At 50.5% G+C, this 27,559-nt stretch overlaps 2 protein-coding genes across 2 annotated transcripts in view; both read left to right on the forward strand.

Moving 5' to 3' along the window:
* The first annotated feature begins 951 nt into the window (after nt 1-951).
* Nucleotides 952-8,128, forward strand: SLC29A3 (solute carrier family 29 member 3). Its single transcript, XM_042818902.1, has 6 exons — nt 952-1,004; nt 1,648-1,899; nt 4,132-4,214; nt 4,500-4,726; nt 5,495-5,657; nt 6,494-8,128. The coding sequence occupies exons 2-6, from the start codon at nt 1,660-1,662 to the stop codon at nt 7,155-7,157; spliced, it is 1,377 nt and encodes a 458-aa protein (XP_042674836.1). The 5' UTR covers nt 952-1,004; nt 1,648-1,659; the 3' UTR covers nt 7,158-8,128.
* A 4,732-nt stretch (nt 8,129-12,860) lies between these two features.
* Nucleotides 12,861-27,559, forward strand: part of CDH23 (cadherin related 23) — a 127,620-nt gene continuing 112,921 nt past the window's right edge. The window contains exons 1-3 of the mRNA XM_042818469.1: nt 12,861-12,990; nt 18,290-18,361; nt 20,164-20,241. Of these exons, the coding sequence (XP_042674403.1) occupies nt 12,861-12,990; nt 18,290-18,361; nt 20,164-20,241 (280 nt within the window). The remainder of the gene's footprint in view (nt 12,991-18,289; nt 18,362-20,163; nt 20,242-27,559) is intronic.

Genomic DNA, 27,559 nt, shown 5'->3' on the forward strand with positions numbered 1-27,559 from the left:
ATTTGGCCCTTTCTTTCCCCTTAGCCCAAAACTGCAGTCAGTGGATTGAATTGACTGGAGCTGACCTGTGGGTCTGCAGCATGGGGCATCTCTCGGGTGTGGGTAATGCTGACTCGAGGGACCATTACAGCTTTGTTCAGCACAGCCTGGCTTTATTTACCCTGCTCAGCTGTCACAGTCCCTCATGTTGTGATCAGAGGCTCTTCTCCAACAGTGGTTCTTTTGACATGATAGACTGCAGCAGGTCAGAAATATCAGACAAATCCCTTGGAGCTGATGGGTTACTGACTCAGAGAGGCTGCACTGGTTCCTCAGGTGCTTTTCCAGCGTGGTGCATCTGTGAGAATCAAAATCCCAAGAAGCAACCTCTGCAGAGATCCCCCTGCGCTCCTCCAGAGCCTTTCCAGCTCAATGCACCGCCACCGGTGACACGGGTTGGGCATGAGCTTCTGCACGGCTGCTCGCAAAGAGAAATTTTGTGTGTGTGTGCGTGTGTCCGTCCGTCCCTCAGTGCCACATCTCCACGGCTCTGCAGCACCTCCAGGGGCGGTGACCCCACCATCACCCTGGGCAGCCTGTGTCACTGCATCACCGCTCTTCCAAAGAAGAAACGTGCCTTAATATCCAACACTTGGGAAGGGGTGATGTGCTCAACCTTCGGCGTCTTCCCCCACAACCAAGCTCTGGGGGGTACCCTCGTTATCCCCATTAAAAGCCGGGGGGAAGGAGAGAAAAAAAGGCTGAAAATACGTTTTGGAAAAAAGTGGAAACACGTCGGGAACCAAAGGGGGGAAAAAGGAAACAGAGGGGAGGAAGTGATGCTAGCTTCGCCGCCGAGCAGGAGGCGGGCTGCCGCGTCCCGCCGCTTCCCTTCCGTCCGCCGCGGTACCGCCCGGGGGCCGTGCTGGGGCCACCCCTCGGGGCGGAGCGGGGCGGTGTTGGCGGCGTATCCCGGCCCGGCCCGGCCCGGCACGGAAGGAGCGGACGGGGTGTGCGGCGCCCGAGTAAGTGGGGCTGCGGGATTGCGGGTGGTGGGATGTCACGCAGCGCTTCCCTCCATCTTGCTGGGAGGATTTCTGCAAAATCCCCCCTTTCCGACAGTTTCTCCCCTCGCATCCTTAACGGGGCCTTCCTCGCAGCTTTTGCCGGGGGGGTCCGTCGGGCAGACCCAGGCGAAGCTGTGTGGCTGTGCAGTTGCCCTGCAAAGCCCGCTGCTGTTGCACAGGTTTTACAAGTGGCTTAGCAAAGCCCTTACCGGCCTGAGTTAGTTTACAAGCCTGGGGGTACGAGGTCAGCTTCCAGGATGCTTTGAGAAGCCTGATTGATGGGTCACTGCACAGCCTGATGTGCTGAGGTCATGTGCTGTTATGATGTTCCTCCAAGCCTTGCAGGAGCTGGATTTCCTGCTTACAAGAGGGAAAAGTGAATGCGGGTACAGGTTAATAATTAGCTGCGATGAACGCGGCCAGGAGCCCAGCTGCCTGCTGGATGGGAACATGGTGCTGCTGTGGCGGACTTGTCTCAATCTCACCTTCAGAGTTTTCAGCTCGCAGCCCTCCCAAGCCCCGTACTGGTTCTGCTGGGCACCCACGGGGCAGTTCCTGCTGCCTCCCACCTGCTAACCCCCTTCACGTGGCTGTTTTGCAGCGTGCCAGCGCCATGCACCCAGTGGGCAGCAGCTTTCCCCCGGATGAAGAGCCGCTGATCGAGGAGCCCTCAGTGAACAGAGCCAGCCGGCCGAAGCCAAGCGACCACCTCAATGGGGCTTATGTGATCTTCTTCCTCCTGGGCATCGGGTCGCTGCTGCCATGGAACTTTTTCATCACGGCCAAGCACTACTGGGCATATAAGCTGCAGAACTGCTCAGAGCAGGCAGAACCGGCCCCCTCTGACCTGCAGGTGAGTGCACATGGGTTGGCACCACCAAGGGAGCACACAGCCAAGCAGTGTGTCATTCTAGTGATGGTGGAGTCACCTTGGAGTTTCTTAAAAGGTCTGGCAGGTGTGACCAGAGTAGCTATTGAGGCCACAAACATCTGGCTCTTGGCATGTAGGATGTGGAACTTGTCACACTGTGATTGATGTGCACTGGGGGCAGCAGGCTTGCTAGCAGGTGGGCACACAAGGCACTTCTTCTCTCCCCAGAAAGCCGTCTTCTCCTCCAAAAACCTTCTCTTGCTCCTCCTCATCCTCGCATGTCAGTGTTCCCAGCAGGCATGGCCTCCCTTCGTTTCCTTTCTTCCTCTCCAAAGCAAAGCTTCTGGTTGGAAAAAGCGTGGTTGCGATGAGTCTGCATCGGCTCCTCCTGCTGCTCAGCTTGCTCAGGTGGTTTGGGCACATTTTTTCACAAGCACAGAGCCCAGTGCAACACCCACGTTTTCTCTGCTTTCTGACACCAGTATGGTACCCACGGCTGTGCTGGTTGCTCTCAAGTCTGCTGTGTGGGCTTCTTTTGATGGGGAGAAAGCACAGTGCAACTGATGGTGCTTGGACCACAATGCTGGAGCACCAGAGTGCTGGTGTAGATGGGGATCCTCGGTGAATTAAGCTGATGGACACCATAATGATGCAGCCTGGCTGGTGCTGAGTGGCCCTTCCTCTGTACTGGAGAGGATGCTCAGGGCAGAGTACGAAGCATGCCATCCTCCTGCATCCCACCTGCTCCTATTGCTTCTGCAGGAAGCTTGTCCCAGGGAATTTTTTAATAAGCTGCTTTGCGGTGAAATGGGTATCCTTGAAAGATGTTTCTCAGCATCATGAAAGCCCATTATGCTTGAGCAGTATTGCCCTGGAAGGTTGGCCCATCCAGAGAACATTATTTTCCTCCAGCACCGACATATCCATCCTAAAAACTCCTATTTTAAGGATTACTGTATTCCTGCTCAGATCATTTCTCTGTTAAAAAAAGATGTTTTTCCTTTTTCTATGTAGAGCCTCTATCCTCGGTTTTGTAACCAGTGTAAGGGCATGGTTGAGTTTGTTCCCTTGCTTGGTGTTGTGCCAACATATCAATGCACACTGCTCTCCTGAGCACGAGGGTTGTTGCTTCTGTCAGTACAGAGCAACCTGGGTCTTCTCTGGTGGTTGACCTGAATCAAAAAGAAAGCTATCAGCCCCTTTCAGCCCTTCTGGAAAGCACTCTGGCCATGGCAAAGACTCTCCCAAAGGCTTAAAACTTATAAATGGTTTATGATTCAAACCCAACACATCCCAGTGTGCTGCACGCCCATCCTCTGGCTATGGCGATGCTTGCTGCTGGTCAGTGGTACAATGTGATCCTGTTGCTTTGTAGCTTTATTTCAAACCACGTCCACAGAAGTGATGCAGGCCATAGCAGAGTCAGCAGAAATAGAGCCAACTCATAGTCTTCCTTCTTGTTTTCCTTTTAGCCAGGAACAATAGCAGTTGAAACACGTCTGCTTGTTCCTTCTCTTCTAGCAGCATTTGGCTATGGGTAAGGTGGAGTAAAACTTCCCTGGGTGACTGAGTGCAGCTCAGACTCCCAAGTTTCTTAAATACTTTCTCAAATTCCCTTCCTGCTGCTCATGCAAGCAAACGAGTGTTTCCCTGTGGTGCTTGAAGCACAGCATCACTGCAAGTGCAGATGTACTTCTGCTTGGTGCAAAGCTTTCTAAAGCTTTGTTTCCTCACCACCGCCTCAAAAAGAAAATTAACTTGGAAGTGTATTAAATATCCCCGGGGGCTTTTTTTGGGTAGGTTGGTAAATAAGGCTTAGTTTTAGCCTGTTGTTTTGTCTATTCCCTAATTCATTGTATGTCTGCAGAGCTTTCAGCCTGCTGCTTCCCAAGCTGATGCAGTAAGTGCAGGCATTTACATCTCTGTGTCTACAGCCCCTCTAGGAGCGATTATTAGATTTCCCGTCGCTTGCAGTAAAGCTCTTGATGGTGAGGAATAAATTAACATGCTTGTAAACTGATTAAAAGAAGACGGTGCAAAGCTGCAGAGAAACCTGGAGCAGGGAGAGCAAAGGTGCCAAATGCCTCCTGCTTCCTGTCTGCATGCTGGGGTAGGGCAGTAGTACCTTTTGTGCTGTGTCATGCCAGATTTAGGAACTAGAGCTCTCTGTGTTGCTCTACCTGACCTTTTTTTTCCCACCCTTTTTCCTGGCAGGATTACTTTGAGAGTTACATCTCCATCGCTTCGACCGTGCCCTCGGTGCTGTGCCTGGTTGGAAACTTCCTGCTGGTCAACAGGTGCGCGTGGGGTGGGCTGCCTTCCCCTCTGCCCCTCTCTCCTTTCTGCCCCATGGGTGAGCTGAGAGCCTGTGTAACAAGTAACCTCCTTGCTCAAGCAGTGATCTCCTCCACCTTTGGCTTTCTTTATTTTAGATTGGATTTTATTTGATCCTCGCAGCAGAGGAGATGCTGCTCCCTGTGTCACACCTATTAAGTTACAGTTTTAAAATGAGGGTAGAGCATTGGTTCGGGACAGGGAGTTTAGAGGAAGGTCACGGAGTTGTTCCTCCCTGCTGTCCCCAGGGTACCTGCCAGCATCCGTATCCTGTCCTCCCTCTTCATCATGCTGTCCATCTTCCTGGTGATCACAGTGCTGGTGAAGGTGGATACGTCCTCCTGGACCACCTGTTTCTTCGCCCTCACTATCGGTTGTGTGGTGGTGATCAGCGGTGCCTCCACCATCTTCACCAGCAGCATCCTGGGCCTGAGCAGCCGCTTCCCCATGAGGAACTCACAGGCACTGCTGGCAGGTGCGTGGCCTGAGTGTGAAGGGTCCCCTCCTGCTGCATCCCCCACCCCTGGTGCAGTTGTGTTCCGTGGGTTGCTGTAGGTTGGGTTTGTTCCCTTTGTGGCTGGCATTTTGTCACGTGGTGTTTATTTTGGAATCTTCACTTTGCCCTACAAAGTAAAAAAAAAAACAAAAACTTGCAGACTGAGACAAAGGGAAGTTGCTGAACGAGAAGCATAGTGGGTCACATGAGTCAGAGCTCTCATTTCTGCAAATGCCCTGCAATCTCCAGTGCTGATGTCTCAGCAGGGATGGACCTTCACCATCCCTACCCAAAGGAGAACATCCCTCACAGTGCCCACAGCCAAAGCCACAGCATGATCTGTGCTTTCCCCACATGAGGAGGTGGTGTCCTTTCACTCCTCACTTTGCATCTGGAGGAATCTTAAATGTTGCCTTGTTTCCTCTCTCAGCATTTACATGCATTTCCATAAGTGATGAGGGGCACGCGGGGAGCTGTGAGTGATGAGCTCCCTGGAGGCTTGCTGGTGTTGATAACATTATGAATGTGCTGTAGGAATGTGTTGAGAAACCATGAGGAAAGGAAAAATAATAATAATAATAATCAAATGGAGATGGAAACGTTTTTCCTGGGGCTGAAACAAGGGTGTTTTAATGAGTATGGCCCTTTGGGTTGGGTCACATGCTGCTGGTGTGACGTGATGGAGGGGGCTCGAGGGGCCTCTGGTATGGCCAATTTGGCCACTCCCCACAAACAGCCACCTTGCAGGACAGGCCATGGGAGGCACAATCAGTGCAGTCGCCTCCGTCATCGACCTGGCAGCAGCGGCCGACGTGACTGACAGTGCTCTGGCCTACTTCCTCACGGCGGACATCTTCCTCGTAGTCTGCATCATGGTGTACCTCCTGCTGCCCCGCCTGGAGTACTCCAGGTATGGCACAAGGGCTCTGGCCCAGGGCAGCACTGCTGGCTTCCATTTGGCCAAAACCTCGGGATGAAACTTGTCATGAGCTGAGCTTCTGGGGAGCTTTCTCAGGGGGAGAAGAATAGAATCATAGAGTTATAGAATCATTCAAGTTGGAAAAAGATAAATATTAGTAATGTCTTTTTTAAGATCTTTACTGATGATTTTGAGATTGAACCTCGAGTGCTGTGTTTCAGTGTTCGGCATCTCATTACAAAAAAGACATGTCCCTAGAGTGTGTCCAGTCTGGACACTAGAGAAGGGCAGTGAAGCTATGAAGGGTCTGGAGCACGTCTTACGGGGAGCAGCTGAAGGAACTGGGATGGGACAGTCTGGAGATAAGGAGGTGCATGGGAGATCTTATCACTCTCTATAAGTGCCTGAGTGAAGGCAGTGGTGAGTTGGGGGGTCAGCTTCTGCTTCCAGGTAACAGCCACGGGACTGAAGAGAATGGCCTCAAGTCATGCCAGGGCAGGTTCATTTTGGGCATTAGAACGCACTTCTCCTCCAAAAGAGCAATGATGCAGTGGCACGGGCTGCCCAAGGAGGTAGGGTTGTCACCATCCTTGGAGGTATTGCAGAGCTGTGGAGATGTGGAACTGAGAGACATGGGCAGTAGGAGTGGGCTGGGTGGGCTGAGAGGACTTTTCCAGCCTTATGGTTCTGTGATCCTATGACTGCTAAGATCATCTAGCCCATCATCACCATGCCCACTGAGCTGTGTTTCTCAGGAGCTGCTGGTGAGGATACTGCTCCACCCCATATTTCCAACTTCTCTATGATCTCCCTTCTCCATTTTTCAGGTATTACATGGGGAGCCACTGGGAGCACCCATCGCTGGTCACCACGTCGCCCAGCAGCCCCATGGAGGATGAAGCAGAGCCAGGAGGCCCAGAACACAGCCTGCCCCAAAGCACCACCATCCCTCCACTGCGCCCCATCCTGCACAAGACTGCCGCCCTTGGCTTCTGCCTCTTCTATGTCTTTTTTGTCTCCATCATCATTTTCCCTTCGCTCTCCTCCAGCATCCAGTCTGTCCACCAGACCTCGGGCAACCTGTGGGCCACCAAGTACTTTGTGCCTCTGACAAGCTTCCTGCTGTATAACTTTGCTGACTGGTGTGGGCGGCAGATCACCACTTGGATCCAGGCGCCTGGCCCCAACAGCAGGCTGCTGCCTGTCCTCGTTCTCCTCAGGACCATCTTCCTCCCACTCTTCATCCTCTCCAATTACCAGCCCCGGGCCCACATAAGGACGGTGCTCTTCAACCGCGACATCTACCCGGTGGTGTTCACCACACTGCTGGGTCTCAGCAATGGCTACTTGGGGACTCTGGCCCTTATCTATGGCCCCAAGATCGTGTCCAAGGAGCTGGCCGAGGCAGCGGGGGTGGTGATGAGCTTTTATCTGGTCCTCGGGCTGGCCATGGGCTCTGCATGCTCAGTGCTGGTGGTGCACCTCATCTAGGGAAGAGCCAGAGGGATGCTCTTTGCCCAGCGGGGAGTTTGGGAGCAAAGCAAATGGACCAAAAGACTTGACGGCAGGGTAACAATGGGAATGTCTGAGCAGTCAAAGAAACCTTTCGCTCCTTGAAATGCCCCTGGAAATGGGCATCTCACTGCATGAAACCCCAATGGTGGCGTGGAACCAAAGGTACTGCAGCCCTTAGAGCCTTCAGTGAGCCTAGAGGGTGAATAACAGCAGGGCAGAGGGATTTCTCCAAGGAAGGGGAAACCTTGGTGTGTGCAAAGGAGATTCCACTTGCACTTCCTCATGCATTGATTTTTCCAGATGATTTCTCCAGCCTGTGGCTGTTTGCTTTTCTGTGCTGCCTGGTGCAGTTGTGAAGGCAGTAATTGTGTACACTACCCTACTGATCTACAGGTGAATCCTAAGGAAACTGAAACGTGAAGAGGTCTTCTGTGTTTTTAATGTCTTTAGCCTGAGCTGAGACACATGTAAAATCAGGGAGAATTGCTGAAGGGGCTCTGATGTTACAATTACTGAGTTCACAACAGAAAATTGATTAATTACAGAAAATGGGTGGCATGACAGTCCCCAGGTGCTTTCAGGGTTACTGAGTTACTGTAACACCCAGTAATAGGGTATATGATTAAGAGGAGAAGCTTTACAGTTCTCGACTTTGCACACATGGGATCTGCAATCAACAGCACAAGCACTAGTGGTGGCATTAACCACCATTATGTCTTTAGCTTCAGGTGGCCTTGGTGGGCTTTTAAAGGCAGGTTAGAGGTCCTCTGCTCTGTGTTGTTTGGTTTTCCCCACACACGAGGTATTATGAGGTCTGATTCATTCACTGGCTGCTTTCCACATCTGCCCATCCTCTCCATGATGTTACGGAGTGAAATTACCGAATATCTCTCAAGACAGGACTTGATTGTCTGATAGCATTGGTAATAAAGTTAATTCTGTGTAAATGCTGGTGCCTGAAGTGATTTCTCTTGGAGATGCACAGGCTGGGACACAACTCAGATTCCTTTCTGCCATGACTGACCACATCCTGTGGTGCCACTCCCCATGTGCATGATGGGATGGAGCCAGGTTGCATGGAGCCAGAGTCCAAAAAGGCTCTGCCAGATGGACTCCAGCTCGTACCACCTCCTCAGCTGCTTCACGGAGATGTGCAGAGCTGTAAATGTTTTCACTGTGTTTTGCTATTGACATGTGTTGGAGAGGTGCAACTCTGTTGTAGTTCTGGAAGTGAATCTGATTGTCAAACACTCTGACTTCCTAAACATTCTTTGCAGCAGCCTGGAGCCAAATGATACCAGCTTGGCTTCTTCTCACCCTCGCTATTGTGGGTTCAGACACTCAGCTAAGGTTCAGGCTGGTGCTTGCTGAGGGCTTCGTGTGGTGCAGAGGAAACCTGACTATGATCTGGCTGCTGGGGAAAGGACTGCCATGATCTCTGCAGGGCTTGGCATGGAGTGAGCCGAGCAGAGTCTTGCAGAATTCATGAGCATGGACTCATGAGGTGAAACTCAATCAAAACTCTCCTGGATGCCTGCTTGCTGACAAGGGGAAGAGCTGCTGATTGTGCAGTGCCCAGGGTTGGCATTGCTGCCAAAACAGCCCGTGGTGCCACTGTGCCCTGTGCTGCCTTCTGCACCCACCTGGGCGCCATAGCCAAACAGCTACGGGAGGGCAGAGGCTGTGAAATGGAAGAACAAAAATGGAAAGATGGTACAGAGGGGGGTTGGATGGAAGGGCAGGAAGTGGAGGAGATGCATCTGTTGCAGCTTGTGCTTAAAAGAGAATGGCTGAGCCTGTTCCCGACCCTTTTTGTGTGCTTTCTGTCCTTAGTGGTGCCAGCTATTCTGCTGCCAGTTCTGGAGTCTGTGTGTGCAGGCTCTGAGGGCTTTAAAGCCAACCAGCGTGCTCTGGGAGGAAAGGAAATGTGTGTTACGGCATGATGCTTGCCTCACATGGGTTGCAAGTGACTTTCTGATGTCCAAAGCCTTACGTGGGCTGTCCCCTCTGCTGAGTGATGGAAACAATGCCTCCTGCCACCTCTCCATCTGCAACGCATGGTCCAGAGCCCTTGGCACAACACTGTGAACATTTGGCAGGTGGAAGCATCTTTGAAACCACTTCTCTGTCCTCCAGCATCACCTTGGTAGTGGTGCACGCTGACAGGACAGACAAGAAGCTGCCTCCTGCCCTGCTGTGCATGCTTTTTGGGGTAGGATCCATCCTTTTAGTGTTTGGTCAGGATGCTGGGTCAACAGCAGCTGTGGCAGCTTTGTATTTGTTGGCTTGATGCCTGGAGCTAGGACTGCAAGGATGGAGGCATGTGGTACCCATCACTGTGGGGACAACAGCTCCATGCAGGGCATCCTCGCAGCATCACAGAGCATCCTGATGTCTGCAGCCAGAACTGCCCCCAACAACCCTTAAAGAGAAAGATCTATCCCATCTCACTCCATCCCTTAACCGTTTTCCCCTCTGCAGATGCCGGCTGAGTGGAAGCTTTCTTTGGTTTGGCAAACCTCCACGACTTTGCAGCCTGAGCCAGAGCACAACTGGAAACCCCAAACCCCAGCTCGGGGGCCCCATTCCCGGCAGCTGAGCCAAGCAGAGCTGGGACCCTGCAGTTCTTCCTCCCACTCTGCCCTGCACAACGGCTCTGCTTTGAAACAGCATCAGCCAGCTGCAGGCTTACCCGGCTGCCGTGCTCCTTCTGAGTGCTTTATGGGGTAATTTGTACTATATTTACACGGCGGCGATAAACAGTTTTTAAAATGGGAGCGAAGAAAACGCTGCTGAATGAATTGTTACAAAAAAGCCCCGTTTGCTATTCCAGCAGGGGGGAAGAAGAAGGGATAAAAATCATCATCCTAGGGACATTCTGTTCGTCAGAGTTGGGTATTTTTTCCTTGATTTGTGTGCCTAGCGCGAGGAGAAGAAGCCGCAGATGCATGCTGAATTCTGCAGGGAACATATGCATGCATTTAAATCATTTACAGCATTTACTGGTGCAATTGTAAAGCACATTATTTTCCTGCATTTGTAATTAGGCTCTAACCAGATGGTGAAGGACTGTAGCTTGTGATTAGAGTGGCTTGTGCTCTGCTGGGCTGCGCCGCGAGAACAACGCGCGCTAGGAAAGTTTCTCTCCTTGTTCATCACCCCGATGGCAACGTGTGGTCGGGCCCATTGGACCTGCATCTCCAGAAGTCGAGTCCTGCTCTCAGCTGGGATGTAAGGGAAGCGTCCTGGAGCCGGGGTGGTGAGGCGCTGGCACAAGGTGCCGCGCGGTGCTGCGCCTGCAGATGGCACCTCCTGCTCTGCCTGTGGACAGCAAGAACGGAAAAAGGAAAGCGGTTGCTCTGCTCTTCTGTAGGGGGCTTCGTTTTTCTCCACCCGTAACTCCTGAGTAAACAGTGTGTTTCTAACATTAGCCTGAATGAGGGCTTGGAAGTGAATTTGATGCCAGACAACCGCTGTCACCCACCAAAAAAAAAAAAAAAAAAAAAAAAAAAAAAAAAAAAAAAAGCTACAACTTTGGGATGAGCTCCCGAGAGCAGACCCAGAGAAAAGGCACGAGGTGAAATTACTGCCCAGCATCTCAGGCTGTGGGAGTTGCCTGCACTCAGCTGCAGGGATTCTGCTTAACCCCAAACAGCTGTAGGGGAACACTCATGGGCTGGCTCTGATGTGCACTTCAACGTGGAGTTGACCTGTGCCGCAGCCGCCCTCGCCCTCGCCCTCGCCCTCGCCCTCGCCCTCGCCCCGCGAGCTCCTCATGGCTGTAGGGCACAGGGTGCAACCCCCTGCCCAGCCCAGATCAATCAGTGGAGGAGCCGAAGTAATTGCATAATTAGCAGAAGCTGTGCAAGAGGCAAGGGCTTAATTATCCCCTCCTGGGCCTGCAGAGGCATTTGCCAGCTGCTGCAGGGGAAAGAGGGATGTGAAGGTGAGTGTGTAAGGGTCTTTGAGGGGCTTTAGCAATACCAAGTGCACTTCTTTGTGCTTTTAATTAAGAGCTACTTGTGTGAAGCAGTGAGGGTGTATCTCCTAATTTTGTCACTGAATAATAAGCCACTCCGTGGAAAGATGAGATGATCAATGCTGCCTTAATTCTCTCAGGGACCTGTCTTCCTTCCTGTCCCCATCCAAATGCCTGTTGCTTGTAAGGCCACAGCCACCCATGAGATCAGTAGGGATTTCTGCAGAGGGTTGGGTGGAAGCATGTGTTGGTAGCACTGTCCTGGTAACACTGGGTACCCAAGGGAGAGGTGTGTAAGAATAATAAGCGCATGCAGGCACTGGCGTGCTTCTGAGCATGATACTGATGCCAGCATGCTGCCTGTATCTTGTTCCACTCATGTATGATTTACACTGGGCTTGTGGACCTGCTTGGCCCTCCTGCACAAGCTAATTATGTGAAAAGAAACCAGAAATAGAGGCTGAGTTAAAACTTCGTGTGCCCAGTACATGCCTTGAGCTGAAGTTTCTTTGCAACTGCCAGTGTGCTGCCAGACCCCTTTTCTGGGAGGGGGTTGAAGCTAGATCTTGTAATAATGGGGAGATGTGGGAGGGGCATCATGTGGGGGATGCTCTGAAGGGGTTGTGAGCTTGGACCTGTAATCTTGGAGAGGACTGAATGAACTCTGTGATGTGGTGAGTGTTGGGCCCCATAATGCGTGTTTGGGAGGGAAGGGGGAAGAAGGGGGAGGAGGAAGATGGTGAGCCTGTACTCCATCACTCTGGGAGGTACTTGGTCCTAAATCCCATAGAGCACAGGAGGGATGCACACTAGGCTCCAGGGGTTTGCTGAGCCTAGACCTCATACTGTGGGAGATGCTCTGGGAGAGATGCTGAGCCTGAATCCTCTTATCATAGTGGTATGGAGCCTGGATTCCATCCCCTAGAGCGTGCTGAGCTTGGTCCCCTTCCCCAGGGGATACAGAGGGGAGCCCACTTTGTTGGCCAGGCGGTGAAATACTCCTCACCTGGGCAAAAGGCACTGTGCCAGCCTCCTCCGCGCCGCTCGGGCTCCTTCCCACCCTTTTCTCCTCCTCCTCCTCCTCCTCCTCCCTCCGCTGCCGCCTGGGCTCGCTCGTCGCGGCTGGGGGGAGCGGCCCCGCCGCAGGTGATGTCCCTGCGGGCAGCGCCCTGCCGCAGGTAACGGGGTGCGGGGGTTCCGCCGCTGTCCGTGGCGTGGGGGGGAGGGAGGGAGGGAAGCAGGAGGGGGATGGGGACGGGGATGGTGCGGGGCTGCCGAACTTCTCCAACTGCGGAGGGTGCGGGAAGCGGGGTGAGAGCTGCAGCACCGGGGTGCGCGGGGCTGCTGGTGGTCGAGCAGCGCCCAACGCGATGGAAGGGATTGCTTTAATCCCTTCGTACCCATAGGGAACGGGAAGAAGGCTTTTCGAAGCGACCAACTCGCCTCGGGTGGATTCTTGTTTTCTCAAGAAACAGCACTTCAGGTTGTTTTGTGGTTCTTTTGCTTGTGTTTTGTTTTGTTCTTTTTTTTTTTTTTTTTTTTTTTTTTAACATCCCCCGTTCCTTTGCTCTCTCGTCTCTTCCTTTAAATCATCTTCCCCTGAGCGCCTGAAGCGCTGCCCCGCACGCATCCCGCTTTATTTAAAGAAAACGCTCAAACTTCGTGAGGGAGGGCTGGTCCCCATGAAAGCAGCCGGATGCATGGCATCGGGCTGCCTTCCACGGAGCCCGGGTTGTGGCAGGGACAGCGTCTCCCCGCTGTTGTTTGATCTGGACAGCACCGGTCCTTCTGTTCCGATCCACGGAGAGAGGTTCAGGATGCCACGGGGAGGTAAATCGCAGTCTGTGCCCAGTTGCAATTGGGGGTTACAGGTGCGGGGCTTTGTTGTCGGCATTTAATTGGACAAATTTATATTAGCATAGTGAGGATCTGAGAATGAGAAGGGGGACTAATGAAGATGCTGTAGGAGAAGGCAACAGTTATTCGTTTTTGCATTTTTGTTGCTGGCTGTCGGTTTTCTTTTTATGGAACGGGGAAGGTGAGGGAGTCACTGTTCCTGAAGGTGTTGCAAAGCCTTGGAGATGTGGCACTGAGGGGGGTGGGCTGCGTGAGCTGACAGGGCATTTCTAACCTTTATAATTTCTCCAGTGGCTTGACGGTGTCATTCTGGGGGTGCTCTGCTGGAATGGGAAGTTTTTATGCTGTGCTTGCAGTGGTTTATTGCCTATGTTTGTGAAGCCACCAAAGCCCTCCTAGTGGCAGGTCCCCTGGGCACAGCAGATGTCCCCACAGTGCTCCTCGCCCTTCCCAGTGCACCGTGCTGGGATATCTCTGCATGTATGCAGCTCCGGAGCATGAGAGCAGCACGGGATGGGGCTGGAGCATGTCATGCACCCGGTGGCATTCCCATGGGAAGCATGTATTTGTTGAAATCCAGGCGGCTGTTCTGGGGGAGGGAGATGTAACGTTGCCATTCCTCCTTCCCCTGGGAGGGAAGGGAGGAAATCCCTTCACAGTCATGTTTTTCTCTTTCCACCCCCTCCCTCCCCAGTGTTGTGAAGCCAAACTGTTTTGTAGCACAAAGTCGAGATTGTGTCAGGAAAGTACGGCAAGTTGTTTTAATGCTAAATTGTAACACTCCCTTTATGAGAAACTGTAGAAATTGATTGTCTCCACTTTTTTCTGTGGTTTTTTTTTTTTTTTCTTTTGTGATAATTGTGAGGAATGTTTGCAAGATAAGTGGGAGCTGGGAGCCCAACGGTATGTTGCAGCAGGGCTGGGAAGGGCACCCAGCTCTGCCCGGGGGATGCCTGTCTCCCCCACTCCAGGGCTCCACCTGGAAGAATCAGGGAGATGGCATGAGGAGGGGCTCCCACTGCTATGGGGCAGTGCCCAGTCTGGCAAGGTGGGCAGGGAAAGGCAAAACTTCCTCAGGAGGAAGCAGCCATGGCACTGGGGACTTCCAAAAAAGGGCTCCATTCATCAAGTTTCTTAAATGTGCTGCACAGATGGTCTGGAGCGCTAATGCTTTGTGAATGGGGTTGTTGCCTCTTGTTAGGGTAGAAGCGACCCAGCTGCCTGCAGTCCTGCTCTGCAGCAGTGTGCCTGGGTGTAGGCAGTGCTTTAATGCTTGTGATCTGTGAGCACAAATGTTACAAAGTGCACCCCAGCGCTCCTCCCTTTTCCCCTTACAGCATCCCGCAAAAAGAATTCCAGCAATGCTACAGGACAAGGGTTAGTTTGGGGCTTCTATGACCTACAAATAATAAAAAATATTTATAATTTGTGCCTTCCTGCTTGCATTGCTGCAGGGTCCTATTTTACCTTGTGGGTTGTGTGGCTGAGATGGGGAATCTCGGTGGTTTCCACAAGGCTCATTCAAGCCTTGCAGATCTCCATGGTCTGGCAACCCCAGCGCGTTGTAACATGGGGCTGGAATAGCATTTTTGCTCAAGTAGCTGTCACATAGCATGTGCAAACTGGGAGTATTTGTTATTCTGCATGTGTGTGGAACACTTAGATGGGAGTGTTATTTTCATTTGCACTTCACAGTTGTCTACCCTTCTGAGCAGGGCATGAGCAGGACACATTTAGCCCCCATTGCCCAGCAGATTTGGGTCAGACCCTCAGAACCTTTCCTCTTGCTGCTTTGTCCTCTGCTCCTTGGGACTGAGTCTGGAGAGAAACTCCCATTGTGTGGAAACCATGTTGTATGTGCTCTGTGAGCTGGGCTCTGGTTATAGAATCATAAAGGTTGGAAAAGACCTCTAAGCTCAGTTAGTCCAACCATCAGCCTATCACCACCGAGCCACATCCCTGCTGGTGCAGCCCCTGTGCCTCATCCCAGTGTGCCACTTTTGCTCCAGTTTGCCAAGGCTTTATGATGGGAAACCGGTCACCATAGGCAGCATAGCAACCACTGCTGGGGACTCAGTGCTGCCCTGTCCGTTTCTTTTGCCTGCCCGCAAGAGAAGCTGCCTTTAAGTATGGCAGGACAGGTGGCTATGCCTCAGTGGGGTGATGTGCCATGTTCCAAAGACCCAGAGGTGTTATTAACATTGCATGAACAAGGCAGTGAATGTGATACTCAGACTTGTAATGCTGTGCTACCAGATGATGCTCTGCAGTCGTGCAGCTGGTGTGTTCTGCTTGCACAAACCCGTGTGGCTACTGGGGCTGTGTTATGGCACTTGTGATTTCACTTGCAGCTGGGGTAAATCATGAACTCAAGTTCAGCACTTCCAACTATGGCAAAGTTTTCTTCTGTGGAGCAAGGTACAGAAGCTTCTGCTCAAACACAGTGTTTTCTTTTAATCTAGATCTTTCAGTTAAACAATATGTTTTGTAGCTAATGCTTGTTTCCTACTGGAAAAGCAAATAAAAATATTCCACTTCCTTGCTTGGAGAAAGGAATGAGCTGCTGCAGACACTGGGAGCTTCTCTGCAGACTCTGGTAGAGGAAAGTAGTGGCAGCTGTGCGTCCCTTCCCAACGGACAACCCTGTGTTTATTTAACAAGGGAATTTTTCCCCTCACCACAGGGAAGAGAATAATAATAAAAAAAGGGGCAATTCTTTTTTTTTTTTTTTCCTGGGAACAAATCTCATTTTCAAGAGTCCTGACAAAATGAGCCATAAAATTACAATATTTCCAAGCACTCCGTAATTCTGGTGCGGACGGCTCTTCATCATGGAATCTGAAAGCTCAGAAAATATAAAACTCATTAGATTAAAATAAACCACCTACTGCGCAGGAGAAAAGCTTATTTATCAATATCAATTTACTTCTGACTACCCTATTCTGCCATTTGTTATTTTTAGGAATTATGATTTGTGTACTGCTCAAGTCAACACATGGAATTACACTTATTGTGAAGACCTGGCTAAGAAGTCAGTTAAAAAAAAATAATTTAGGGATCAACTTTTTTTTTTTTTTGAACAATGCTGCTCGTGGTGGAGCAGCACAATAGAGAAAGTAGGACGTGTTGCAGGCAGTACTGGGGTTGAGGCTTGATACTGATGCTTGCAAGGGTTGGGTCTGGTCAGTGGTGATGCATAAAGGAAGGGCAGTGGATGCTCACCCTGGGGCTCGCTTTCCTCCTGCAGTGGTTTTTAGGAGGGTTTCACCCATGTGTGTTCCCTCTTGCCATGTCTCCTTACCAGGACAGGGAGAAAGGGGCTCTGGATTTGGAGCCCACTTACCAACACCAGCACCTTGAATGCAAGAGCAACTCTGGCAGCAGGACACAGTGGAGTCAATTAAGGATGCTCAGTGCGTTTTGTGTGCATGCACAGCGTTCTCCTATGCAAGCACCCTAACAGTACACTTCAAAACAACCAGTGCAGGTGCATGGCCTGTAAGCCAGCATTCAAGCACCCTGAGAGCAATGTGCTGAGTCCAGTCAGTGTTTGACAGAGGCTGCCAATATTGCTTGGTTTAAATCCTGCTGGATATGCACTGCTGGGCTCTGCTGCAGCTCCTCCTGGGTTAATAGGTGGGACAATTCCAAAAGCTGTGCTATGTATATGGGGGACTCTGTGTGGTTCTCTCTGGGCTGCAAAAGTGGTGCCAGGCTGAAGCTGAACTTGCAAGTACTCAGGTCCTCTGCAGACAGTGTTCTAGCAGGAGAACCTCCTCCAGCTTGCATCTGCATTCTATTAATACAGTTTTGTCTGCTGCTTCCCGTGCCGTGGGGAGCGCTTGCCAGCGGGCTGGGAGCTCTCTGCTTTAACATCAGTGCTTTTGCAGCCGGGAGACCACAGTAAATTCCTAGAGATTACTTGCCCAGAGACATTATGTCAGGTGTTGCTCCGAATGCTTCCTACACAGAGCCTCTTCCAGGCAGAAGGTGTGATTTAATATGCTCCTAGTCACAAGTTTTGAAGTTCTCCCCCGAGATCCCTCAAGCCTGTTCCGAAATCTGCAGTATCGGAGTGAACTGCCTCTGAGAGCCGGTGAAGAGCTGCAGCATTAATGAAGACAGACAAAAATCAAAATGACATTTCAGGCAATTACTTACATAATGAAGTGACTGACTTGGAATGTACAATATTTAGATTTATCGTGGCACTCAAAAGGGATGCTGTCAGCTGCCTTTAGTTTTCCATCACGCAAATTGTTTTTCCACCGCCCTGTTGCTTTTTAAATGTGGTCTGTGAAGCCAGGGAATAATGTTTTCGCTCACCTGAGCTTATAGCAGTGCTATTTTAGCAGAAAGTTAGTGTTTTTCTCAATAGTGTTTTTGTACTGCTGAATGCAGAGGGGCTCAAACACTCCATTTGGACAGTGATTGGGGTGGCAGCTCTGTCTGTGTGGATGTAGGGACACCAGCTCTCTCCTTGGGCTTGTGCTGAGGGTCCCAAATGTGCTGTCTTTCCTGACTGTGCATCCCTTCTCCTGGAACCTCTCTTGTTGGGAAATTGCTGAAGAAATGGGAATTTAAGGCCCTTTCTGCTGAGATGGTGACAGAGTTATGAACTGAACTGTCTTCTCTGACATTTCTATCGGTAAAAATGAAATACATGTAGCAATTACTCTGAAGCTTCTGAGGAGCACCCAGCCCTTCAAGCCAGGCTGGGACTGAGCACCCTGCTGCTCTGAGGGTGGTGATGGGATGAAAAGAGGAGGAAATCCTAGAGCAAAGCAGGATGTGGGCAGGTCTGCCCCTGCAGTGCCTGCTTCTGGTTCTGCAGCTGCCCTACTGGTTTGAGAGGTACATGTGGCTCTGGGCATCTTCAGGGATGGGGCACCTACAGCTCTGGGCAGCAGTGCCAGTGCCTCACCACCTTCTGAGTGAAGATTTCTCCCTAACATCTAATATAAACCTCCTTTCTTTCAATTTTAAGCCCTCGTGGCCCTTTGCTGGCATTGTTGAGTCCATCCTTGAACTGTGTCCTATGTGAGCAGACAGCTGAGCTTGAAGGAACCTAATGTAGTACAGAAGTGTTGCTAGTTCCTTAGCTCCCCTGATGTGCTGGGGGGGTTCTGGGTGGCATGTTCTGCATGGAAGCTGAGCATTTACAAAATAGTGATCTGTGTGTGTTGTGCCAGCTGTGTCCCTGAGCCTGCTTTGGGGGCATGAGACAATATCTGTGATATGCTGGGCTTGACGTGAGCTGATTTTTTGGCAGGAACAATGAAGCGTTGCATTGCTGCCAGCAACCTTCTGCTGTCCCTCCTGGTCTTGGAGCTGATCCCTCTGGGTAAGTGAAGCTTGTGGTTGCTGAGTGCTGTGGTTGGAATCCAACCCATGTGCTGGCTGCTAGCTGTCTGCCAAGTAGCTGTCTGTTCTGCCACCACGTGGGTTTGTAGGCATGGTGGAATCCCCCAAAAAGCTTGGGGTGCTCCTTTCGCTTCCCCTGCCCCCACTTGGCAATGTGACAAATTATTCTCTAGAAGACCTCACCTTGCCTGGTCTTACATCAATGTCCCCTTCTGAAGAGGGCAAGTGGGATGAGAGGAGGAAGAGGGTGATGTGCAGGTGGCTCCAATAGTGGTACCTGCTCCTGGTGCATTGGAGTGGGAAGATCTTGGCAATTTCCAGCTGTGTGTCCAAGAGGTCACAGCTAGTGACAGATCATCTTATGCAAGGATGCATAAGGAAGCAGACAAAAGGCAAGGACGTGAACCAGAAGCCTGCAAGCTGCTTAACAGCAGAGGTATTTCTGTAACACGTGGCAGGACTCTCCCTGTGCTTTCAGCAGCAAAATTATTACCTGAGCAGTGCTGTAATGTATGCTGTGTGGGAAATAACTCCTCCATGAACTGCACAACCTCTCCTGTATTTCCATCTGGAGCAAATGCCAGCTTGCAGGAGGGGGAAGAGCTCAGGGCATGCGGACATGGGGTGTGATGGATGCTCCCGATCTCCTCAGAAGCTCTGGCAGGGTGTGTGAGTACAAAACACAGAGCAAAGCTCCGTGAAAATCGGGATTGTTGAAGGAATGGGCTAACCCCCAGCTGCCTTTGAGGGGGCTGCAGGGGTGTTTGCTCGTGTGGCGCTCGCTGATAAACAATAGTGAGCATGTGTCCACTTGATAGCACAGTGCCCTTTGCAGTGAGTGCTTTTCTCCCCTCCTGGAGCCTCAAGATGGCTCAGCCAGATTGGCAGCCTGATTGCACGCCTGGTGTAGGACGTTCACAGCGACTGACAGGCGCAGTCAATCTCTGCGGAGCTGTATGGGATGCATGTAGCCTCGGCGGCTTACTGCCCTGTCACTGCTCTGCAAGGGGCAAAGAAAGGCAATTTGGAGGCAATTTGGAGAGCATTGGCTGCGCTCTTCTAAACTCATCTTCGTTGCTGTCCCTTGCAACTGGCCGGTGCCACCTGGAGAAGCTCTTGGATTACAGGAGCATGGAGGAAGGTGAAAGCTTTCCTGGAATTTGCAGTCCAAAGCCAGGTCCCACCTCCAGCTTTTCCCAGCTCTCGGCTATGGTCAGCCCTGTGTTCTAAGGGGAGCCCAAGCTGTGTCCCTCTTCCATGCCCACAGTGTTTTTCCCTTGAGAGGGATTTGGGGCACATGAGAGCAGATCACACTTGCTTTGAGACTGTTCCTGTGTTAATCTGGGCTTTGAAGGGACACTTTCCTGTTGTTTCTTTAACCTGCCAAAGCATCATCCATCTCCTCGCCTCCCTTCATCACCTCGAGGGTGTTGAGTTTTCTTGCTCTCCACTTGTTCTCAGCAATACATCACCTTCTTCACGCTCACCATCCCAACACCTTCTCATTAAACCTGCCCTGCTGCCCTCTGTCACCATCCCCTCTTGCCTCTTCCCAAGAAAACTACTTAAAAAAAAAAACAAGCTCATGACTACTGTAGAAGCCATCTCTGCTCCTCTTCTATCTACCAACTGTGGTCTTGTGGTCTAGGGGTGTCCCTCACCATCCCAAGCGCAGCCACATCTGATCCCCCACCAGCCTGTCCCTGAGCCCCAAGATTCTCCTGCCTGCAAAATAATTCTCCTGACTGCTGAAATAACTCCTTGTTCTTTTTCTTTTCCCAGGTCAGGGCAACCGGCTACCCTACTTCATAAACTACTTCTTTGACACCTACCTGCTGATCAATGAGGACACACCTGTGGGTAAGTGCTGTGTGTTGCTGGCTGGTTTAGCTAACCCAACGTTAGACAAGATTTTAAGTAGTAGTAATAATTAAAAAGTGATTAGATTTGATCATTACTGGTTGGTTGAGAGTTGTGTTTTTTGGGGTTTTTTTTGCCCATGGGTTCATACTGCTCGCTGGGGCTGAAGTTTTGCCTTGTTCTTTCTGGCTGCCTTTGGAGACTAGAATGCTTTTGGTTAGGTCTTCTCCATGCTTGGGAGCGTGTCCCAAATGCTCTGTGCATGGGAAGCTTAGGCCCATTTCTTGCTTCTGTGGTGGTTGTTTCTTGCTTCTGTGGTTGTTACTTAGCTAATTACTCAATGTGGTGCGGGATGGGGTCTTTTCCCATCCACGTGGGGAAGGATTGTGTTGTGCTGTGGGACCTACTGCTATAAGCAGATGGGCGAGTCTGGCAGCAGTGAGCTCTGAATGCATTCAATGCATATGGATGGAAATAAGATCTCCAGATGTAGGTCATGATTAAAAGCACTGAGAGGAGCCTCAGTGCCTTTGCCCCTTTGGGACAGTTCACAGTGGCACTGCAGCACCTGATGACCATCAGGGCAAGTTCAGTGTCCTTGGCTCTGGCTGTGGTCCATGTGGTCAGGTGACATGGTGATGTCCTGGACCCAGCACCATGGCTGGAACCATCCATGCTGCTGGACCTTGCCACAGAGGGACAAAGGCTTTGGGAATGGAGGCTTGCTGGGAAGAACTTTCTGAAAGAGGGCAGAAGGAAGGAGTTTTACAAGTTTTGAAGGCATGGATGGCCCAAAGTGAGGCAAGGCAGTGAGGGATTGAGTCTCCCCAAGCAGGGATGGATGAGTTTAAATGGGGACGAGCATCTCTCACTGTGCCAGCGCTTCATTCTCTGTTCCTCATTTCCTCCTGCAAATACCTGAGCATGCAGCATCTCAAATGCACTGCTGGATGCCTGGGAATTTGGGCAAGGTTGTGGTGCACATCCACGTGTGTATGTGTTGGTGCCCTTGAAAGAAAAAAAAAAAAAAAAACATCTTGGTCATCGTTTGATTGGCACGTGTACCTTATTTTTTATTTCTTTATTTAGGTAGTGATTGGTCTGAAGTAAATGCAGAAATCGACCTGATCGTTCTCAGCCTTTTTCCAGACTCTCAGTCCATTAAGCTTGTGCTCTTCAATCAGTGCTCATGACGGGCCTTTAATGCTGGAGGAATTGATTGGAAGCCCTCATGAGCAACTACAGAAGGGTGGCCAGAAGTAGATGGAGGCCCCTTCTCATGTTCTCCTACCTCCATCTACCACCTTGAGCAGCATCCTCAACAACTGTTCTTGCTGTGCTCAGATCCTCACCAGAGCTCTCAGATTGGAGGGCCCTGCAAAATCATAGCATGGCTTGAGGGAGCTGCAGAAAAGAAAGCAGCTGTGTGGATGTAGGAGTGGGAGCTGGTTGGGAGCAGGTTAATGGGAACGCTTCCTGACCAAGTGTGTGGCTCTTGGAGTAGTTGAGCTTGAAATACCTTACGGGAATTTGACGGAACTTCTCTTCTGGTGAAAAATGACTGGAGATTTCTGAAAGTCTATTTTCCAGCGAGATATTGTGCGTATAAAGTTGTTCCTGGCATTACATTTGGGGCCTGATTTTTATTTTTTATTTTTCCTAAACTCTGTATTACACTGAACAGAAATGAAATTCACTCTTAAGGATATTGGTGCTCTGGGATTTTGGTTCCAGATGCACCAGAGGGAAACATCAACCTTGAAACTGTTGACAAAGTGCTTGTTTTGTTTTATTTTGCTGTTGGTAGATATTTTCAGAGTGAGGGTTCTTAACTGACAGGAAAAAAAGCATCACCTGGCAGTACCTTTCTTGTACCCCAGCTGGGGGCATGTAGCGGTGCTGGAAAGAGCCCATGGCTTCTTGAGGTTTTTGAGAAGCACTCATCACCGTGGCATTGAGTGAATGCTTGCTGCAGACATGCTGGAATAAAAAAGGTCACTGCCACATGCTGAGCCAGGTCTGAAGCTCCCACCTGGTCTTGGTACCCTCCTGCAGCATCCTCAGCATCCCAGTTCCTGTTCTCAGCGCTAGGGATGTGGATGCAGCATTCAGCTGTCCCTGTACAGAGCAAATCCTTCCCTTGCTAGGGCAGCCCTGGCTGTGTGCCTCCTTGCAGCCCTCTTCACATCTTTTGATGTGCCCAGGCACAGGACACCTCATACAAAGTGAGCATCCCCACTCACTGCGTGTGACGCCTAGAGGAATCTTAAGCAACAATTAAGAGATCGTTCCCCCCTCTAATCACTTACAGGAGTAAATTAGTCTTGTCAGGAGCTATTAAGACAGAGAACTCGGAATTCATTAGGTGAGATTGGGACTATGGAGCTGCCGGCGCTGCCGCCAGTCCGGGCTGATTAATTCCTCTGAAAACATCATCAATGCCCATCTGTTTCATTTAGGTCCGGGGAGAGCAATTTTCAGGTGGAGTGACCCTCTAGTCAGCTATTTCACCCAGAAGTAATGAAACACACACACAGGCAGAGGGGGAGCGCCGGACGGGAGCATTGGGAATAGGAAACGTGAGCTGAAGGAGAGAGAGTGCCATTGAGTCGGGAGTGGAGAGCCAGGGGAAGCCTGGATAGGGGGAGGGATAATGATGGGCTGGGTGGCTGGGGTATGGATGGGGAGATGTGGTGCTGGGGATATCACTGATGCATGGGCAACTGTGTGCAGGGGGAGAGCTTTGCTGCTTTTTAAACCCTCCCCCTGCTGATTTAATCTGGTGCATTGGAAGAAATGGAGCAACAGGCATCAGAGTAGCCAAAGTGTAGTGTTTTGCTCCAAAAGTAGAAGTAATAGCTGGTTAACAGCCCTTGGAGGGAGAGCTTGTGGGAGAGGAGCTGTCTGTCTTTATTGCACTACTCACTGCCTTGAGCAAAATCATTCCAAGGGCCATTTCATTTAATGCCACACATTAGAGAGGGCCATAGGTAATGGAGAGCAGCATAGATATCAATGCTGGGCAAAATGCTGGAGGACTCTGGCTCATTGGCACATAGAAGGGGTGGTATTGCTATAGCCCTGGGTTCATCAGAAGGTGGGTCTGCAAGCAGAAGAAGGGCAAATCTGCTGTGGCTTCTGTAGCTTTGGGTATGTGTACTTGCTACTATCCCTGTAAGAAATGGAGGTCCATGGTGGGGTCTCCTCTTTGCAGACTGGAGGTGAGGATTGGAATGGAGAACATCAGGCTTGCTTCAAATGATACTTTTGCTTCTGAAGAGGCACGAAGTAATGCCAGCATTCTGTAGGATGAGTTCTGATGCTCCCTCAGATGGGGTTTTGGGTCAGGATGACGGGGCACCCCTGTCACTCCCAGAGCTGCTCTTGCTGCTCCCGCTGGGGCAGGTGGTGTGGGCTTTCTGGATGCTGCAGGGCTTAGCTGCTTGGGTCCCCCTAAAGGAATGTCATCATAGTGTCATAAGTGACTAGGGTCTAATTGGCCAGCAAATGGGTTCACTTTATGCAGGATGGGCTTCGGAAATGAAGATATCAGTCACGTTGGGTCCCTAAGCAGCCTTGTGTCCACCTCTCTCAATTCAGCTGCAGTTCTATGAAAGCTTTCATGCCTCACTGCCTCCCAAACTGCATGACAAAAGGGACCGCTCAAACTAGAGCAATCCTGCTTCCGGTTCATCAAAGGGATGACATTTCAGCATCATTGGAATAACGTTGTCTTAAAGTGGAAGAGGAGGGTGAATTTGAAGGACTGACTTCTGCAAAGCTGCTGGGGTTGGGTGGTGCAGGATGAAAGGGGGGGAATCCACAGCAATTTTGTTACAAGGCTCAGCAATCCCCTTTCCTGTGTTATCAAGAAGGTTTTCAAAAACAGTGGAATTGTGGCACTGAGGAGCATGGCTCAGTAAGCAGGTGAGGATGGGCTGGGGTTGGACTTAGTGATCTGAGGTCTTTTCCATCATTAGTGGTTCTGTGATTCTATGTGGAACTTTGCTGAGCTGGTAAAAGTGCTGCAAATAGCTCATGCTTTGGGAACAGGGTGGGAGTGCTTGTAAAAATAAATAAAAATCTGGCTAGTTTGGGAACTTGCAGTCCTTTTGGGAGTGAGTTGTTCTACAAGAAGGGAATTCACTGCTAAGCAGGCAGGGTGCTTGTCGGTCTCTCCAGGTCTGGGATGGCATGTCCTGCTGATGGCTGCGGATGACCTGACCCCACTGTCCACCCTTGTGAGGACCAAAGGATTCCTTGGACAGGGAGGCAGCACATCCTCACGCACTGTGTAGTTTCCAAGGCAATCACCTCCTCCATGCCAGACTTTCGGAGTCGATCCTGAGCAGCCAGATGCTTTGGCACCCGGGTGAGTCCCTGGGGGTGCCGGGCTGCTCAAGCTGCTGCCGTAGATATGGGTTATCTGCACACGGGCTGCTTGTGCTAAGCCCTGCCTGATCCCACAGCTGTAGGCATCTGCTGGGGACTGCGGCTGGGCTCTTGTGTGACCAGTGGTGGCACCTGCCTGGTGCAGAGCTGGAGGGAAACATGTCGAGAGCAGAGTGCCAGTGTTTGCTTCCCGACTGATTAAACCATTTCGCAGCTCTCTGGGCATAGTTGTGCAGAGGATAGCTGCAGAGCCCAGGGTTGACTCACCAAAAGGAGCAGGGTGAACAAACTGCGGTAGGTCTGCTCTCCAAAAACCCAGCTCTCAGGAAATGTTGGCATCATGAAAGATGCCTTTGCAAAATGCGATGGCATTATAGCAGTGCTGCTAGGAACCTCCTTCCTGGGACTGCGCACTTGGCTGGTGTGGTCTCGCTAAGGACACCATCTGCTTTCCCCATAGACATGATCATCCACACTGTGTGAAGGGTTGAACCTCCAGCCTGCTCGCTGGCTTTGTCCACACCTTATCAACCTCCTCTGCCACCTTGGCTGTGCTGAGTGGCTTTGCCATGCTGGGAAGCAGGAAAAGTATCCCTCTACTTTTTCTTTCTTTCTTTTTTTTCTTTTTTTTTTGGCAGTAGTTTGTTGTTGACTTAGGCAGTGAAACGGCTCCACAAATCTGGAATCAGAAACCTTTCAGATGGGAGCATGCAAGTGAGTTGCTGCCTTGGAACCATTCCCTGTCCCAGCTCCATCAACATACAGCATTTGGGGAGCAGCTGCAATCCACTTGTTCAAGGATTTGTCCCTTTCTTTTGGCTTTTTTTTTTTTTAAGTTTTTAGTTAGACCAGTGTTGAGGAATACCTGCAAGATTGTGTAGGTTTATAAGACATAGGAGCCCAGAACAGTGCAAGAGGGCTCGAGGTTTCCTTTTTCCTCAAATCCTTTTGCCTCCCCACCCTCTGGTAGGTGGCTGCTATGGGATGGCGATGCCACCTGGGGCCGGCAGTGGGAGTGCCTGCCTGCCCATCAGCCCGGTGGGGAGCGCGTGCCTGCCCGCGTGCAGCCAGCAGAATTGATTTGGCCTTTTACAAAGGATAATTCAAGATGAATGTGCTGGGCTCTGGCTGTGAGAAAGATTGAGATATTTTTGAATATGAAGTCTGTTCTGCAAGCTTCATTACGGGCATGGCTGCGAGCGAATGTTCTCCTGCAGAAGCCCAAGCCATAAGAACATCGCCTTCACTTTTGGGATTAATTGAAAGCAATATTACCTTCTGATGACTGTTTGCTGTCTAAAATTGGATTTGCAGGCTCCTTGGGTCAGGGCTGATAAGTGCTCTGCAAAGAGCTGAGTTTGTTTCTGCAACAACTCTAATGAACAACAAATATTTGAAGAATGCATCCCACAGCCCGATGAAAAGGAATTTCAGGCTTCCTAGCAAACCCTTTTCCTGCTGCTGGTCCTTAGAAGGTCTATTGACAAAGCTGTTTGCTGAGCTTTAGGTAGTACAGCATTATTAGCATGAACTGAAGGCTGTGTAATTAGTTATTCCCAACATCAGGAAACTTAAGGAAAAAAAAAGTCCCCCCCAAACCCTCAGTCCTGAGTCATTAAATTAATCACTTCATCAATCACTTAAATCTTCTTATTTGCTTTGCTAATAAGCAGTAACATCGATACTTACATCTAAGAACGGAGAGAGAAGGCAGAAAGTTTATTTGCAATGTGGACGAATTAACCTTGGTTTGGGCAACTTCATTAAACGGTCTGCGGGCTTAGATTTGCCATGTTGGGTTGCACAGGATCCTGCATTCTGGCCAAACCCTTTTAACAACAGCAGAGGAAGATGTATATTTATGGCAATGAGGTCTGGTTTGGTTTGTATGTTTGGGAGGGCTTTGGTAACATTAATCCATGCTATCTCATAGAGTGGTGAAGCACTGGCACTGCTGCCCAGAGCTGTGAGTACCCCATTCCTGGAGGTGCACAGTGCCATGGATGGGGCCTTGGGCAGCCTGAGCTGCTGGGGTGCAGCCAGCCCACGGCAGGGGTTGAATGGACTTTGTGGTCTCATTCACCCCAAAAGCCATTTTTTGATCTGGGCTCTTCCACCTTGATCCTAATCCACTGAGGCTTCAGGATGTGCTGTAGCATGAGAGAGCTTGAAGTCATACAGTGATCTGTGTATTCAGTTTGTGTGTGTATTCGAATCAGGAAGTTATTCGTATCTCTTGGAGGTAGGAATGTTTGAAGGGCAACCAGGATCCCATACTGTAGGGAGATGCACACCTGCATGTATGATTGTTGTTTTGGTGGAGAGGGTTGGGGAAGGTGACCTGCTTCCTCCCTGAGTCAATGGGATTTTTAGACAGATTAAAAAAAAAAAAAAAGCCCAGACTGTAGAGTTTAATAACCATGCCTATGTCTTCTGCCAGAGTGAGAGCTTCGTACATTTGGGTTGTGTGAGTTTAAAAAATAAAATGCCACAGTGAAGAGGCAGCTGCTGGGAGTGAATGGCCTCAAGGTGGGCTGGCATCCAGCAGTTTGAATGCTGGTGGCTTGGCAGTGACTTAGTGCAGGGACACGTGTCCAGCTCCTAGGCAAGGTGGGGAACCGCTCAAGGCACTGTCCAGCAATACAACGCTGCTGGGAAAGGCATCCTGTGAGAGATGCTTTTGGAATCTTTATACCTGTTTGACTTCCAGCCTTGTGAAATATTAACCTTTTAATTAAACATTTTGTGACTGGTTGCTGTAGAAATGTTACTCTATATATACATATTTCAATGAAAGCATTTAAACTATTCCCTGTTGCCACTACTTTCTGATTGTTGCTTGCTGGTAATGGGAAAAAATAGCCCTAAACCAGCGCCCGGTGGGAGGGGGGGGGGGGGGGGGGGGGGCAAGGAGGCACAGAATGGT

Source organism: Centrocercus urophasianus, unplaced genomic scaffold (assembly GCF_019232065.1).
Source record: "Centrocercus urophasianus isolate 14NV4802_14NV808 unplaced genomic scaffold, USGS_Curo_1.0 seq_17, whole genome shotgun sequence".
Classification (NCBI taxonomy): Eukaryota; Metazoa; Chordata; class Aves; order Galliformes; family Phasianidae; genus Centrocercus; species Centrocercus urophasianus.

What these genes read in the sequence shown, in the direction of transcription:
- SLC29A3 (XM_042818902.1), top strand. Translation starts at nt 1,660, where the DNA reads ATGCACCCAGTGGGCAGCAGCTTTCCCCCGGATGAAGAGCCGCTGATC. An exon ending in AACTTCCTGCTGGTCAACAG is followed by an intron (nt 4,215 to 4,499) that starts GTGCGCGTGGGG and finishes TGCTGTCCCCAG; the next exon opens with GGTACCTGCCAGCATCCGTA. An exon ending in CTCACAGGCACTGCTGGCAG is followed by an intron (nt 4,727 to 5,494) that starts GTGCGTGGCCTG and finishes GCCACCTTGCAG; the next exon opens with GACAGGCCATGGGAGGCACA.